This window comes from Carlito syrichta, unplaced genomic scaffold (assembly GCF_000164805.1).
Source record: "Carlito syrichta isolate Samal-C Ts95f unplaced genomic scaffold, Tarsius_syrichta-2.0.1 Scaffold303669, whole genome shotgun sequence".
In the NCBI taxonomy this organism is placed as follows: domain Eukaryota; kingdom Metazoa; phylum Chordata; class Mammalia; order Primates; family Tarsiidae; genus Carlito; species Carlito syrichta.
The window spans coordinates 509,916-522,388 of record NW_007247765.1 but is presented as its reverse complement, the minus strand read 5'-3'; the positions used below and the strand labels follow the sequence as shown (position 1 = coordinate 522,388).

At 51.2% G+C, this 12,473-nt stretch overlaps 1 protein-coding gene across 5 annotated transcripts in view; it reads left to right on the top strand.

Annotated features, from left to right (window-relative positions):
• Nucleotides 1-12,176, top strand: part of TRAF3IP2 (TRAF3 interacting protein 2) — a 35,390-nt gene extending 23,214 nt beyond the window's left edge. For 4 of the 5 annotated variants that reach the window (XM_008058991.1, XM_008058988.1, XM_008058989.1 and 1 more), the window contains 4 exons: nt 2,762-2,830; nt 3,920-4,036; nt 8,227-8,301; nt 12,005-12,176. In XM_008058991.1, the coding sequence (XP_008057182.1) occupies nt 2,762-2,830; nt 3,920-4,036; nt 8,227-8,301; nt 12,005-12,151 (408 nt within the window). In that variant the 3' untranslated portion in view covers nt 12,152-12,176. The remainder of the gene's footprint in view (nt 1-2,761; nt 2,831-3,919; nt 4,037-8,226; nt 8,302-12,004) is intronic. The other variant, XM_008058990.1, reaches the window with a different exon arrangement.
• The last annotated feature ends 297 nt before the right edge of the window (nt 12,177-12,473 follow it).

Below are 12,473 nucleotides of genomic sequence, written 5' to 3'. Positions count from 1 at the left end.
AACCCACGGGCTCAGGCAATCCACTCACCTCAGCCTCCCAAGGGCGCGGGATTACAGGCTGAGCCACCGAGCCCGGCTAGACTATGTTTTTAATTATTTCTTTTATTTTTAGTGGAGGAGAGGTCTCGCTATGTTGCCTAGGCTGGCCTCAAACTCCTGGGCTCAAGCAATCCTCCTGCTTCAGCCTCCCAAAGTGCTGGGATTATAGGTGTAAGCCACAGTGTCCGGCTTAAATCTAGAGATGTGTTTTCTCACTGTGCTGGAGACTGGAAGGCTAAGATCAAGGTGTCGGCAGGGGTGGCTTCATCCCGAGGCCTCTCCCTTGGCTTGCCTTGACTGTCCTCTCCTTCCATCCTCACAGGGTATCTTCTCTGTGTGTGTAACATGTCCGTGTGCTGACCTCCTCTTCTTCTGTGGCCACCAGTCCTACTGGATGAGGGTCTACCCAAGTGACCTCACTTTACCTTAATTGCCGCTTGGAAGGTTCCATCTCCAAATGCAATCACATTCTGAGGTGCTGGGGGTCAGGGCTTCAACATGTTGGGGACACAGTTCAGCCCCTAACAGTGGCTATGTGGGGAAACTGTCCTGACAGCAGCTGTGGACTTGGGTGGAGAGCCGGAGGGACAGATGGAAGACACGCAGCCCAGGGCCTGCCCAGAATGTCCGCCTCAGGAGCTGAGGAGAGTTTAGGTTCTGAGATAAGAATCATTCTTACCATTTCTTGAGTGCTTACCTCATGCCTGCATTATGATACGCCTTTTCCATGTTAACTCATTTTAATGCTCACAGCTGCCCTAAGAAGTAGGTTAATTAACCACATATTACAAATGAAGATAATAAGATTTGGAAAGTTTCAATAATATTTCCAAAGTCATATCGATGAGAAGTGGCAGAGCCAAGATGAACCCCAAGCTGTCCATCTCCTCTCAACCCTGACCTCATCATTGTCATTGTCATTATTATTATTATTATTTTGAGTGAAGGTCTCTCTCCATCACTCAGACTGCAATGTAGTGGCATGATTACGGTTCATCACAGCCTCGACCTCCTGGGCTGAGGTGATCCTCCCACCTCAAACTCCCTAGAAGCTGGGCCTACAGGCTTGCACCACCACACCCAGTTAATTTATTTTTTTATGGGGACAAGGTCTCACTATGTTACCTAGGCTGGTCTCAAACTCCTGGACTCAAGTGATCCTCCCACCTGAGCCTCCCAAAGTGCTAGAATTACAGGCGTGAGCCACCGTACTTGGCCAGTCCTGACTTCATATTGCTTCTCTCTCATATAACAGAAACAGAAATGATACAGTCACAGAAAGCTACGAAAGCTTTCTCAAGGTCACCTAACGTGGTCATTGGACATTACACGTTTTAAAATCAAAGTCAAACAATCCAAAAGGAAAGCCATTCCATTTTTTATATTCTATCAGAAAAGAAACATATTCTGAATTTGCATCATGGACCCTATGTATTTGGTAGTTGATGTACATAGGGCATAATCTCTTTCCATAGGAAACTTAGAGAAGACAAAGTGGACATAAATGAGACACATTGTGAGTGAAAGAACGTTATCATGACGTGTTATCTGTCAAGTAGTCACAGTGGGACAGGTGAGATGAAGGAAGGAGGAAGAAGTTAGCATGTAGGGAGGATGTACAGAGCGGGGGGGGCTATGCTATGCCTTTAGGGTACAGGGAACACTAGTGTGGGGGTAGACAGGGCACACAGGGAACAGAGAGGTAGGCCCGACTGTAGATGGCATAGAAAGTTCACTGGGCTTCGACTTGGTCAGTTCTAAATGGCAGAGTGACAATGAGGACAATTAATCTGGGAGGAGCATGGCTGAATCCAATAACCTCTCCCCAGGACATACTCCCTGAGTCACTCATTCTAGCACATAATCCCTTCCAGTCAAGAGCACCTTCATACACACACACACACACACACACACACACACACACACACACACACACTCTCTCTCTCTCTCTCTCTCTCTCGCTCGCTCTCTCTCTCTCTCTCTCTCTCTCTCTCTCTCACTCTTCTGGCTACAGTTCCAGCCTGAGCCCAAGAAAATGTCTCTTTTATTGGGTCTTTTATTGGGTCTTTTATAAAACAGAAAAATATGTGATTTTTCTCCTTGTTCAATACCCCTTCGAAGGCTTGACGACCAATATTAAACGTCAGTCTCTTCAAGGCCTGAGAGTGCTCCTCCTTGACTTGCTCATAAGCCCCTTCCCCACCCTCCCAGTCACGGTCTCTGTGACTGTCCCTTGGATCTGCTCCAAGTTTCATCCTTTTGAAACATGTAGATGGAAATTGGACAGAATCCCATCATCAGGACCCACCAAGGCAAGAAAGGCGCCACTCAGTACTCGCGCACCACACACCCATTGAGACATTCCAGAATTAGGCTTGCCTTTCACGTTTTGAATTACAGATTCGTGCACACATATATAATGCATGTATGCTGCTGGCTGACCTCCAACTTAGAGGTATACGGTGTGCCTCGGGTTTTTAAAAGCATAATTATTGTGTAGCCACAGATATGTTTTGATGTATATCAGGACATCCTAATGATAGATATTAAATACTCAAATGCCTAATGTTGAAATAGCAACTATTTTAAGAGCATGACTGTTTGTTTTTTGGATGGACGTGTTCCTTGCAAAAGGCACCTGCCGCGCTTTGCATCTTAAATGTGCACGGCCTTGTGTTTCCTCGTACATCCTGAGGGCCGCCTCCCACATTTCTTCTTGCAGATTGACATATTTGAGGACAGAATTCGAGGCATTGACATCATTAAATGGATGGAGCGCTACCTCCGAGATGTAAGTCTGAGACTGTCTTCTGGTGAGAGAGACAATCAGCTTCTGAAGTCACACAATGAAAGAGGCTCTGGTGCCCCCGCCGGAGGTGGAGGCGGAGACAGCCCCAACAAAGCCCTCTTGTTGGAAGGCGCGAAGGCTTGGGAGGGAAGGGTGGGTCGCCCTCCTGAACATGTACAGGCAGGAAATGACGGTCAAACCAGACACAGGTGGTTGATAACAATCAGAGCAAACCAATTTTTTTTTTTTAACCAGACGAGGAAAGAAGGAAATGAAGCGGAGGGGGGGGGGGGGGGGGGGGGTGACAGCAGAATTCGATGTAATCGTAGGCCACCCTGAGACTTTTGTAGGATGGGGCTGAAGAGGCCTCCCAGGCAGCCTCCCTCCCCGCCCTCCTGCAGCACACACACACCCCACCCCTGGGGGCGGGGGACCATGCAGCCTGGGATTTGTTCTCCCCGACAGAATCTCTACCGGCCACCGAGACACGCTGTGCTGGAGCAAGATGGAAATTGATTGCTGCCGGCGTGTCCGTGGCCAGCTCCTTGCAGGCAGCCGTGGGCCTCTCAGCAGGCCGGGCTGTGTCTTTTGTCTGCAGCCTGATGTTTGCTTTGTGCGGAAGGGCCTGTCCCTCCTGCCTGTACTGATCACGCCATGAAAGCAGGGCCATCAGGGGTACCGTGACTGCAGTTCCCACCCCGTGGCAGGAAGCAGGGTGTTCCCAGCGCCAGGGCACAGCCCCTGCCCACCTGCCACCCCACAGACTCACCAGGATCCAGGCCTGAGTTAGACGTTTCCTAGTGACGGCCCTGGAAATCCGTGGCCCCAGCACCTTCATTCGGGAGAGCTCCTCTCTCAGCTGTTTGCTCTGCCCATCCGAGGGGCAGGGCGGGCAGGGGGATAGAGGGAGAAGCAGAGACAGGGGTCCATGGGGTGGGAGCCATTGCCTTTCTCTTTCAGCAGAGGATGAGCCTGGCCCCCACCCTCTGCATGTCAGAGGACGCCCCCAGTCCTGCTGGCCAGCCCCCAGCTTGCCTCCACTGATGGGCTACCCTTGACACTCCTGTCAACATGCCTTTCTCCCGTTGACAGAAGACAGTGATGATCATTGTGGCCATCAGCCCCAAGTACAAACAGGACGTGGAAGGTGCCGAGTCGCAGCTAGATGAGGATGAGCACGGCTTACACACCAAGTACATTCACCGCATGGTGAGTGGGGCAGGACCAGGCATCTACTGCCCCCAGGGATGGACACACAGTCCAGGGAAATCCTGCTCTGCACCAGAGACCAACAGAGGCAGTGCAATGCCTGAATCCCAGGCCTGACACGTCAGGAGAGGGGACACTGGTCCCGCCTGCGTCTACCTTGGGGACTATGGGCAGGCCACGCATCTCTGGGCCTCAGTTCCTATCAGTAACAAGGGGAGAATGGCCCAAGAGTCTGGAGGGCCATGCTCTGTGGGCTTGGCTGGGCACCAACAGATGTGGAGTCCCAGGAGAGCGGGAGGCAGGGCTGTGAGGGGTGGGCTCTGTAGCTGTGTCACGCTCTGCAGTCTGCCCTTTCAGAAAGGCAGGACGGCATGGGGAGGACACACATGTGGCATCAGACGTGCTTGGCTCACAGCTGGCCTCCTCACGGAGGCCACACACAGCCCAACTGCTTAAATCTCTTTGGGCCTCAGTGTCTCTAGTCATAAAATGGGTCACTGATACTTGCAATGTTGTTGTGAAGATTAAGTGAAATATTGTTTGCAAAGCTGTGGCACATATTGGCCACTCAGTCAGGGGAAGGAATTGTTCTTAGCCCATGACAGGTGGGGTACATTTTACTGCCACACCTGAACTATGGGGTCAAATAAAAGCAGTAGGGGAAACTGATAGGCTATTAGATGTGCTCAGCATCTAGTAGAATATTCTGACTGAAAAAATGTTTCAGCTTTGGAACTGACTGGTTTATGGATTACCCAACCTCCTGCGTTCCAGGATTATAGAGACGCTGTGAAGACAGTTTCTGCTTGACTATGATGCCGGACCAGACATGTGACTTTCTCTTTTTTTTTTGACTTGGGGTCTCACTCTGCCACCCAGGCTAGAGTGCAGCGGCACAATCACAACTCACCATAGCCTCGACCTCCTGGGCTCAGGTGATCCTTCCTTCTCAGCCTCCCGGGTAGCTGGACTACAGACATATGCCACTACGCCCGGCTAAGTTTTTTACTTTTTGAGATAACATCTCACTATGTTGCCCAAGCTGGTCCCAAACTCCTGGGCTCAAGCAATCCTCTCACTTTCGTCTCCCAAAGTGCTGGAATTACAGGCGTGAGCCACCACACCTGACCTAGACTTGGGACTTTCGGTCTGTCCTGTGGAGTCCCCAGTGGGTGCCCGTAAGAGCTGCAAAAGAGGCTGGCTCTGAGCCTCCCACCCTCACCTCAGCCAGCGCTGGCCTATATCTCTCACACTTGTTTACTAAGGATTCTGAGATTTTAGAAAGCTTGAAAACTCACTGAACTAGAACTTCTAAGCTGTGTGTCAGCGCCAGCTCTCTATGGGGGAAGACAACTGGAATGGGCTTAAGGATCATTGCCTGGGACGATGGGAGGTGGGCAGGAAGCAGGCAGGCTCGAGCCACGCCACTGTCCCTTGAAGGCAGACTGAAATCCTAGCTCGGTCTTGGATCTGCAGCTTAGGAAAAGGGCAGGGCGAGTGTTCACCATCTGTCTTCAGACAGTCCATCTTCAGACAGTCCGTCCCCTTTTCCACCAAGTTCAGACCACTCACTTGAGCTCACAACTAACCCAAAGAAAAGCTGGGACAAGGTAGTGAGGTCAAAGATAAGGTCAAGGGGTCAGGGGAGAAGTATCTGCCCATTCTTGCCTTTCTCGTAGGCAGGATCTATGAAGGTAGCACGTCTGGAAGCAGACCACTGAGAAAGGCCATGCTGGCTCAAGGTGCTACCGTGCCCCAGCTGTCCACATGTGTGTGGCCCAGAGGACCCGATGTCCTGTGTGCATCTCCAAGAACTGGCGGGTCCCAGGAGCTGATGGGGGCATGTGGGAAAGGCTCCAGGGCCCTGCCAGTTCCTGAGGACACATGTCTAGCTCTGCAGGTTGTGGCAAAACCAGGCATCAACAGCATTGCAATATAGTAACACACAGAAATGCAATACAGTAACACAACAATACGATAGAGTAACACACAGCAATACACTACGGTAATATACGGAAATGCAATACAGCAACACACCATAATACAATGCAGTAACACACGGGAATATAATACAGTAACACACAGCATTGGTATACAGTTACACACAGGAATACAACACAGTCACACATGGCAATACACTCCAGTAACACACGGGAATACACCACAGTAACACACCACAGTCACATATGGGAATACACTACAGTAACACACAAGAATACAACAGAGTCTCACACAGCCATGCACTACAGTAATACAGTCCTCAGAATTTGTCTGACTGATCCAACTGTTGCCCTATTGTCTTTTAACTTGGTTTCTTGGACAACAGTGTCCTGGGCCCTTGCTCATTACAGAAGCGCCTTTCTGCCCACCTAGCTGGACTCCTGGACCCCTGTAGACAATGGAACTCGGGACAATAAAAACATGACTGTGACAGAGGGAGTGAAGGGGTGCCCATGGGTAACTGCATCACAGAGCTAACTTCGTCCCAGAAAGCCACTATCTGAAAGTATGAGAGGACACAGAACTGCACTGCTGCTGGCTGGTCCCCCGCCACCGGCAGACCAGGCAGCCCAGTGAACAAGCCAGACTCTGCAGTACAAGTGTTCTCGATGCCAGAGACAAATCCCAGTTCCTCACTTTTAATGTCTGAGCCCTCTGCTCTTCCTGTCACATTTTGCCCTTTGCTGGTGGACCTTGTGTTTCTAGTTGCGAGAACTTGGGTAATTTTTTTTTTTTTTAGTTGGAGTTTCACTCTGTCACCCAGACTGGAGTGCAGTGGCATGCTCATGGCCTCTGCAGTCTCGACCTGTTGGGCTCCTGTGATCATTCCACCTCAGCCTTCCAAGTAGCTGGAACTACAAATTCACGCCACCACACCTGGCTAATTTTTTGATTTACTGTAGAGACGAGGTCTCGCCATGTTGCCCAGGCTGGTCTCGATCCCCTGGACTCAGGCAATCCTCTCACCTCCATCTCCCAAAGTGTTGGTATTCCAGGCCTGAGCCACTGTGCCCGGCAACTTGGGTCATTTTAAAATCCACTTTTGGCGTTATCTTCAGATTTTTGATGCGAGGTGATTCTGTGAAAACACCTTGTGGGGGATGGGTGTGTGTTGTGTGATTGTGTGCGTGTGTATGTGAGAGTGTGTGTATGAGAGGTTTCTATAGTGATTTACCAGCCGTCACCACTGTCGCTGTCTTCTCTGTTCTGTTTTTATCCCCATGAACAATGAAAACTTCTCAGTTATAAACATCAGGTGGAAGATAACATAGTTGGGAATACTTCATGCCTCAAGCCCTTGTCATCAGATGCCTGAAATCTCTGTGTGGGTCACAGGACTTGGAGGACTAACTCCCCTTGTGCTGGAGGTTCTGATTTTGGTAGAGTTCTTGGCAGCTAAACCTCCTTGGGCTACCACCATATCGGAGCCATTTGGAACAGGCATGGGGAGCCTAGCACCTGGCAAACAAGGCTCTTCGCAGCTGGCCTCCCAGCCTCCGCCCCCGCTGTCTGGCTTTGTCACCTGCTGGTCCCAATCACACTTACACTATTCCACACCCCGGACATTTGCTCACAATGTTTCCTCTGCTGAGAATGTTCTTCCCTTCCCCCCAGTTTTCCCCATCTGACCAGAATCTTTTCTTTCAGCACCCAATGACCCTTCTTGTAACTGTCCTTCTAATCCCTGATGGAGAACTGATAACCCCTATTCTGGGCTTCCCTGGCCCTCCATACTTTTCACACCACACTGTGGTTGGTAACTGACCTTTCTCCTACTGGAAGGCTGGCTTCATGAGGGGAGGGGCCATAAAGTGGGGTTTTGCCACACTGGCTGTCCTGATTTGTAGTGGTCACCCGTTCCCAGGATGTATATGCTCTCACCATGGCCAGTTTCAAGTCACTAAAGTGAAGTCATGGAACACAGAATCAAGAAGCGATGCTCAGATGGAAAGGTGCTTTCATCCCTAACGCCAGAGTCCAGCATGGGGTGTGGTTTTCAGTGGGCATTCGATAAGTGATCAATAAGTGAGCTAGTGGCATAGAGGTGTCATGGGGACACCTTCCACCGATAAAGGTGTGACTCTCAGATCAGGAAGTCAGGATGCGAACCCCACGTGGGCTTGCGTGGTCACGGGACCCTGGGCTCCTCCTCCTCGCTCCATGACACCTTCACATGTATTTGGTTGCAGATGCAGATCGAGTTCATCAAACAAGGAAGCATGAACTTCAGATTCATCCCTGTGCTCTTCCCAAATGCTAAAAAGGTAAACAGAGAAACAAAGTCCTTCTGATTCACTGTGTTTGCCATCTGGGCTTTTGAGTGGAAGCTCCTCTCAGCTCTTTATCCATCCTTGGCGATCACAGTGTTTCCAGAAAGGTCAACACGTCGCTTTGGTCGGTTCCGCGGCGTGAACCAGAAAGATCACAGAGCCTTATCTGTAGGGATCGTTGCTGGCGTGATTGTGCCAAGAGCCATTGCACACCAAGAGGTAGTTTCTGTCTTAACTCGTGAGAGAAAGCGAAGAGGGACATCTGACCCTTTGTCTCTCTTGCACATAGAAATGAAGATATGTGCATTTTCCCAGGCTGTTCCATGGAAGTATCTTGTTGTGCAGAGCTCAGCTCTCCAGGCCAGAGTCCAGAAATTCAAGCTACACAGTGGCCATGGGGAACTTCATGGTGGTTCCTGAGGGTTTTCACACCAGAAGGGTCTGCCTGCTAGTGTGGAGAATGGGCGCCGGACCCTGCGGTCATGCTCTAGGCTTGGCCAAGGGGAGGTGGTGTGGGAGTGAATGTCTTGGGAGTTAAAACCCTCTGCTGTCCCTCTGGTGGGTTTCCGCCTGGAGAACTCCCCAGTGTCAGAACTGCTGGGCCCTTTGCCCGGGTGAGGGAAGGGCCGATTCTATGAACAGGACATCTTGGGTTGCCTGGTGCACAGCCTGTGCAACAGCACTCTTTTCACCCTCCCTGCCTGCTCGCCCAGGGTCTCACTGCTCCCACTCACTGGCAAGTCCTCTCCCCTTGACCTTGTACTAGCTATCCTGCTCTGCATTAAAGAGGAACATGCAGGGCTGGTGTGGTGGGTCACACCTGTAATCCCAGCACTTTGGGAGGCCGAGGCAAAAGGATCACATGAGGCCAGGCATTTGAGACCAGTGTGGGCAACATAGCAAGACCTCGTCTCTACAAAAAAAAAAAGCAAAAATTATCTGGGTGTGGCAGTGCATGCCTATAGTCCCAGCTACTTGGGAGGCTGAGGCAGGGGGACTGTCTGAGCCCAGGAGGTTTAGACTGTGGTGAGTTAGGATCGTGCCACTGTACTCCAGCCTAGGCAACTGAGTGAGACCCCAACTCAAAAACAAAAGGATGAACATCCAAAATATAGATCTGATCTGTCTCTTTCCAGCTCAAAATGTTTGTGGTGTTTTCCCACTGACTTCAAGATCATCCTCCACCCTTCTTAGCATGAGTGATGAGGTCCATGGAAGAGACTGTGCCCCCTTGCTTGGTCTTCTCTCGTCACCCTCTGCACAGATGACCACTCAGCCACACTGGACCATTCAGCATGCCCTCACACTGTGTTCTTTGGGATCTGTGCCTTTGCCCCTTCTGTTCCCTCTGCTGGCAATTCCAACACCCTTCCCCAACCCATCTGCCTAGTGAACGTTGCTTCCCCGTGTATCTCCCCATCTCTCCAGCCTACGGGATGGGAGGCCTTTCTTGCACTTGCTCATCTATTGTCGCGCTCCTGAGAGCTCCTAATTCTAGCACCTTGAGTCAATGGCATGGGGTACTGGGAATAATTGTTTAGGGTTACTGTGGTGATATAACATCAGGCCGATCTTCACTGGTTGTGCTATTGTTTTCTTTTCTTTTCTTTTTGAGTTGGAGTCTCACTCTGTCTCCCAGGCTGGAGTGCAGTGGCACACTCAAGGCCACTCCAGCACTGACCTGCTGGGCTCCGGCAATCCTTCCATCTCAGGCTTCCAAGTAGCCGGAACTACAGGTGCGCACTACTGCACCTGGCTAATTTTTTACTTATTGTAGAGACGAGGTCTCGCCAAGTTGCCCAGGCTGGTCTTGAACCCACAGGCTCAGGCAATCCATTCGCCTTGGCCTCCCAAAGTACTGGGATTACGGGCTGAGCCACCAAGCCCAGCCGCTATTGTTTCCTTTCTTTCTTTTTTAAACATATTTTTTATTTTAAAATCGTGGGGTACAGTTAAGGGTGAGGTATACAAATATGCATTGTTCAGGCACCCTTGTTGATGCAGGGTGTCCCCCCATCCCCAGACAGATATTGACTACCGTTAATCCCACCTCCCTTCCTCTCCCCCCCCCGCCAGTTTCTCGCCACTGTCAATCCTTTTCTTATAGTATTACGATCGATGTTCAAGGTCCACTTATGAGTGAGAACATGTGATACTCAGATCTTTGTTTCTGTGAGAGGTGACTCAGTATTATAAACTCTAGTTCCATCTAGGTTGCTGTTTTCAAAACCCCTCCAGACAACCCCTTGTGCCTGAGCTGGGGTGGGCTGCTCCCACCGGGCCCCCTCAGTGCACCACTGCCTAGAAAATGGTCTCTTTACATTTTGACCTCCATCTTACAATTCTGAAGTCCTCAAGGCACCGCGGGTATCCTCCACACCCAGCGCGATGCCTGACATCCAGCAGGTGCTGCCTCTGAATTCATCCAGCAAAGGTGGCTTGTGCCAGAGAAAACGTCAAGGCCTCCCAGTGGTCCTCGGGTGTTCTCTGATAAAGCCCCTTCTACTTCCAGATGGACGCAGGCTCACTCACTCTGCTGCAGCCACGTAGGCCTTGTTGCTGTTCGACAAGCACACCACCACCACAGGGCCTTTGCACTGGCTCTGCTATCTGCCTAAACCCAGATAACCACAAAGTTTGCTCTTTCAGGTCTTCACTCATTTTCTCAGTCCTTTCCTAAGCACCCTATTTAAAACTACAGACCTGGCTGGGTGTAGTGGCTCACACCCATAATCTGAGTACTTTGGGAGGCTGAGGTGGGAGGATCGCATGAGGTCAGGAGTTTAAGACCAGCCTAGGCAACATAGAGAGACCTCATCTCTACAAAAAGTAAATACATAAATAAAATTAGCTGGGCCTCATGGCACATACCTATAGTTCCAGCTACTTGGGAGGCTTAGGTAGAAGGATTCCTGAGCCCAGGAGGTGGACGCTGCAGTGAGCAGTGATCATGCCACTGTACTCCAGCCTGGGCAAGAGAGTGAGACTCTCACTCAAAAAACAAAACCAAAAACAATCCCAGCACTTTGGGAGGCTGAGGCAGAAGGATCACTTGAGCCCAGCCTGGGCAACATAGCAAGACCCTGTCTTTAAAAGAGAGAAAGAAAGAGAGAGAACAAACAATTGCAGACCTCCCTCCTCCCCCACCCCAGCCCTCCCTGCCCCTTTCTCTGTCTTATTTTTCTCCATGGCACTTACTTGAGTGGGGCTGTCAGTCCGGACAGCAACCCAGGAGCACTGGCTAGCAGCCTCACCCCCACCCCCGTCTCTGCCAGCTAGCTGAGGGTCTGAGGGCTCCTTCTACTGCAGGCTGGGCTAGGGCCACAGGAAGGATCATGAGTTAGATTAAGCCCATGGCCCCGGTGTGCGTCTCTGGAGTCATGGGGGAGCTCACATCTCACTGTGTGACCCCTGTCCCACCTCTTTCATGTGAGGTTGCTGAAAGACACGTTGACATGCAGGGGATGGGTGGCCTGGGAGATAGCACAACGCTCTGCACACATGTGGTTTTTATCATGCGATCTACGAGGCGCCGGAGCCAAGAACATTTCACAGGCTCGGCCCTTCCAAGAGCAAAACAGCCCAACTCCCTGGACACTTTGGTGGGAAACGCCCAGGCAGGAAGGCTGGGGAAGTTTGGGCTTTGCGAGCCAGGCATGCTCTGGTGACCTTTGCCCCATCCCTCTCTTCCCTGCAGGAGCACGTGCCCACCTGGCTTCAGAACACGCACGTCTACAGCTGGCCCAAGAATAAGAAGAACATCCTTCTGCGGCTATTGAGGGAGGAGGAGTACGTGGCTCCTCCCCGGGGCCCCCTGCCTACACTCCAGGTGGTGCCCTTGTGACCCTCCCCCCAGATCCAGGGCATGTGGACTGGCCGGAAGCTCTTGCGGCTACGTGCATCTCAGTTCCTCCTGGAGGGGCCCTGACCCCAGAAGACCTGCTCTGAAGAGCCCTCTCCCTCCCAGGCCTCCTCCTCCCAGGCCTCTGCCTACCCCTTTTTCACTCCCAGCTTAAAAACCCATCGCTGGTGCGGAGTCCAGCACGTTCCTGGCGACAGTCTGATGTGTTCCTCCTGGGCCTCAGCTCTCAGCAAGCAGATTATATAAGGGACACTGCATCACATGTTAATAGTTACAGACTCACTCCTATCACGTTAGGCGACTT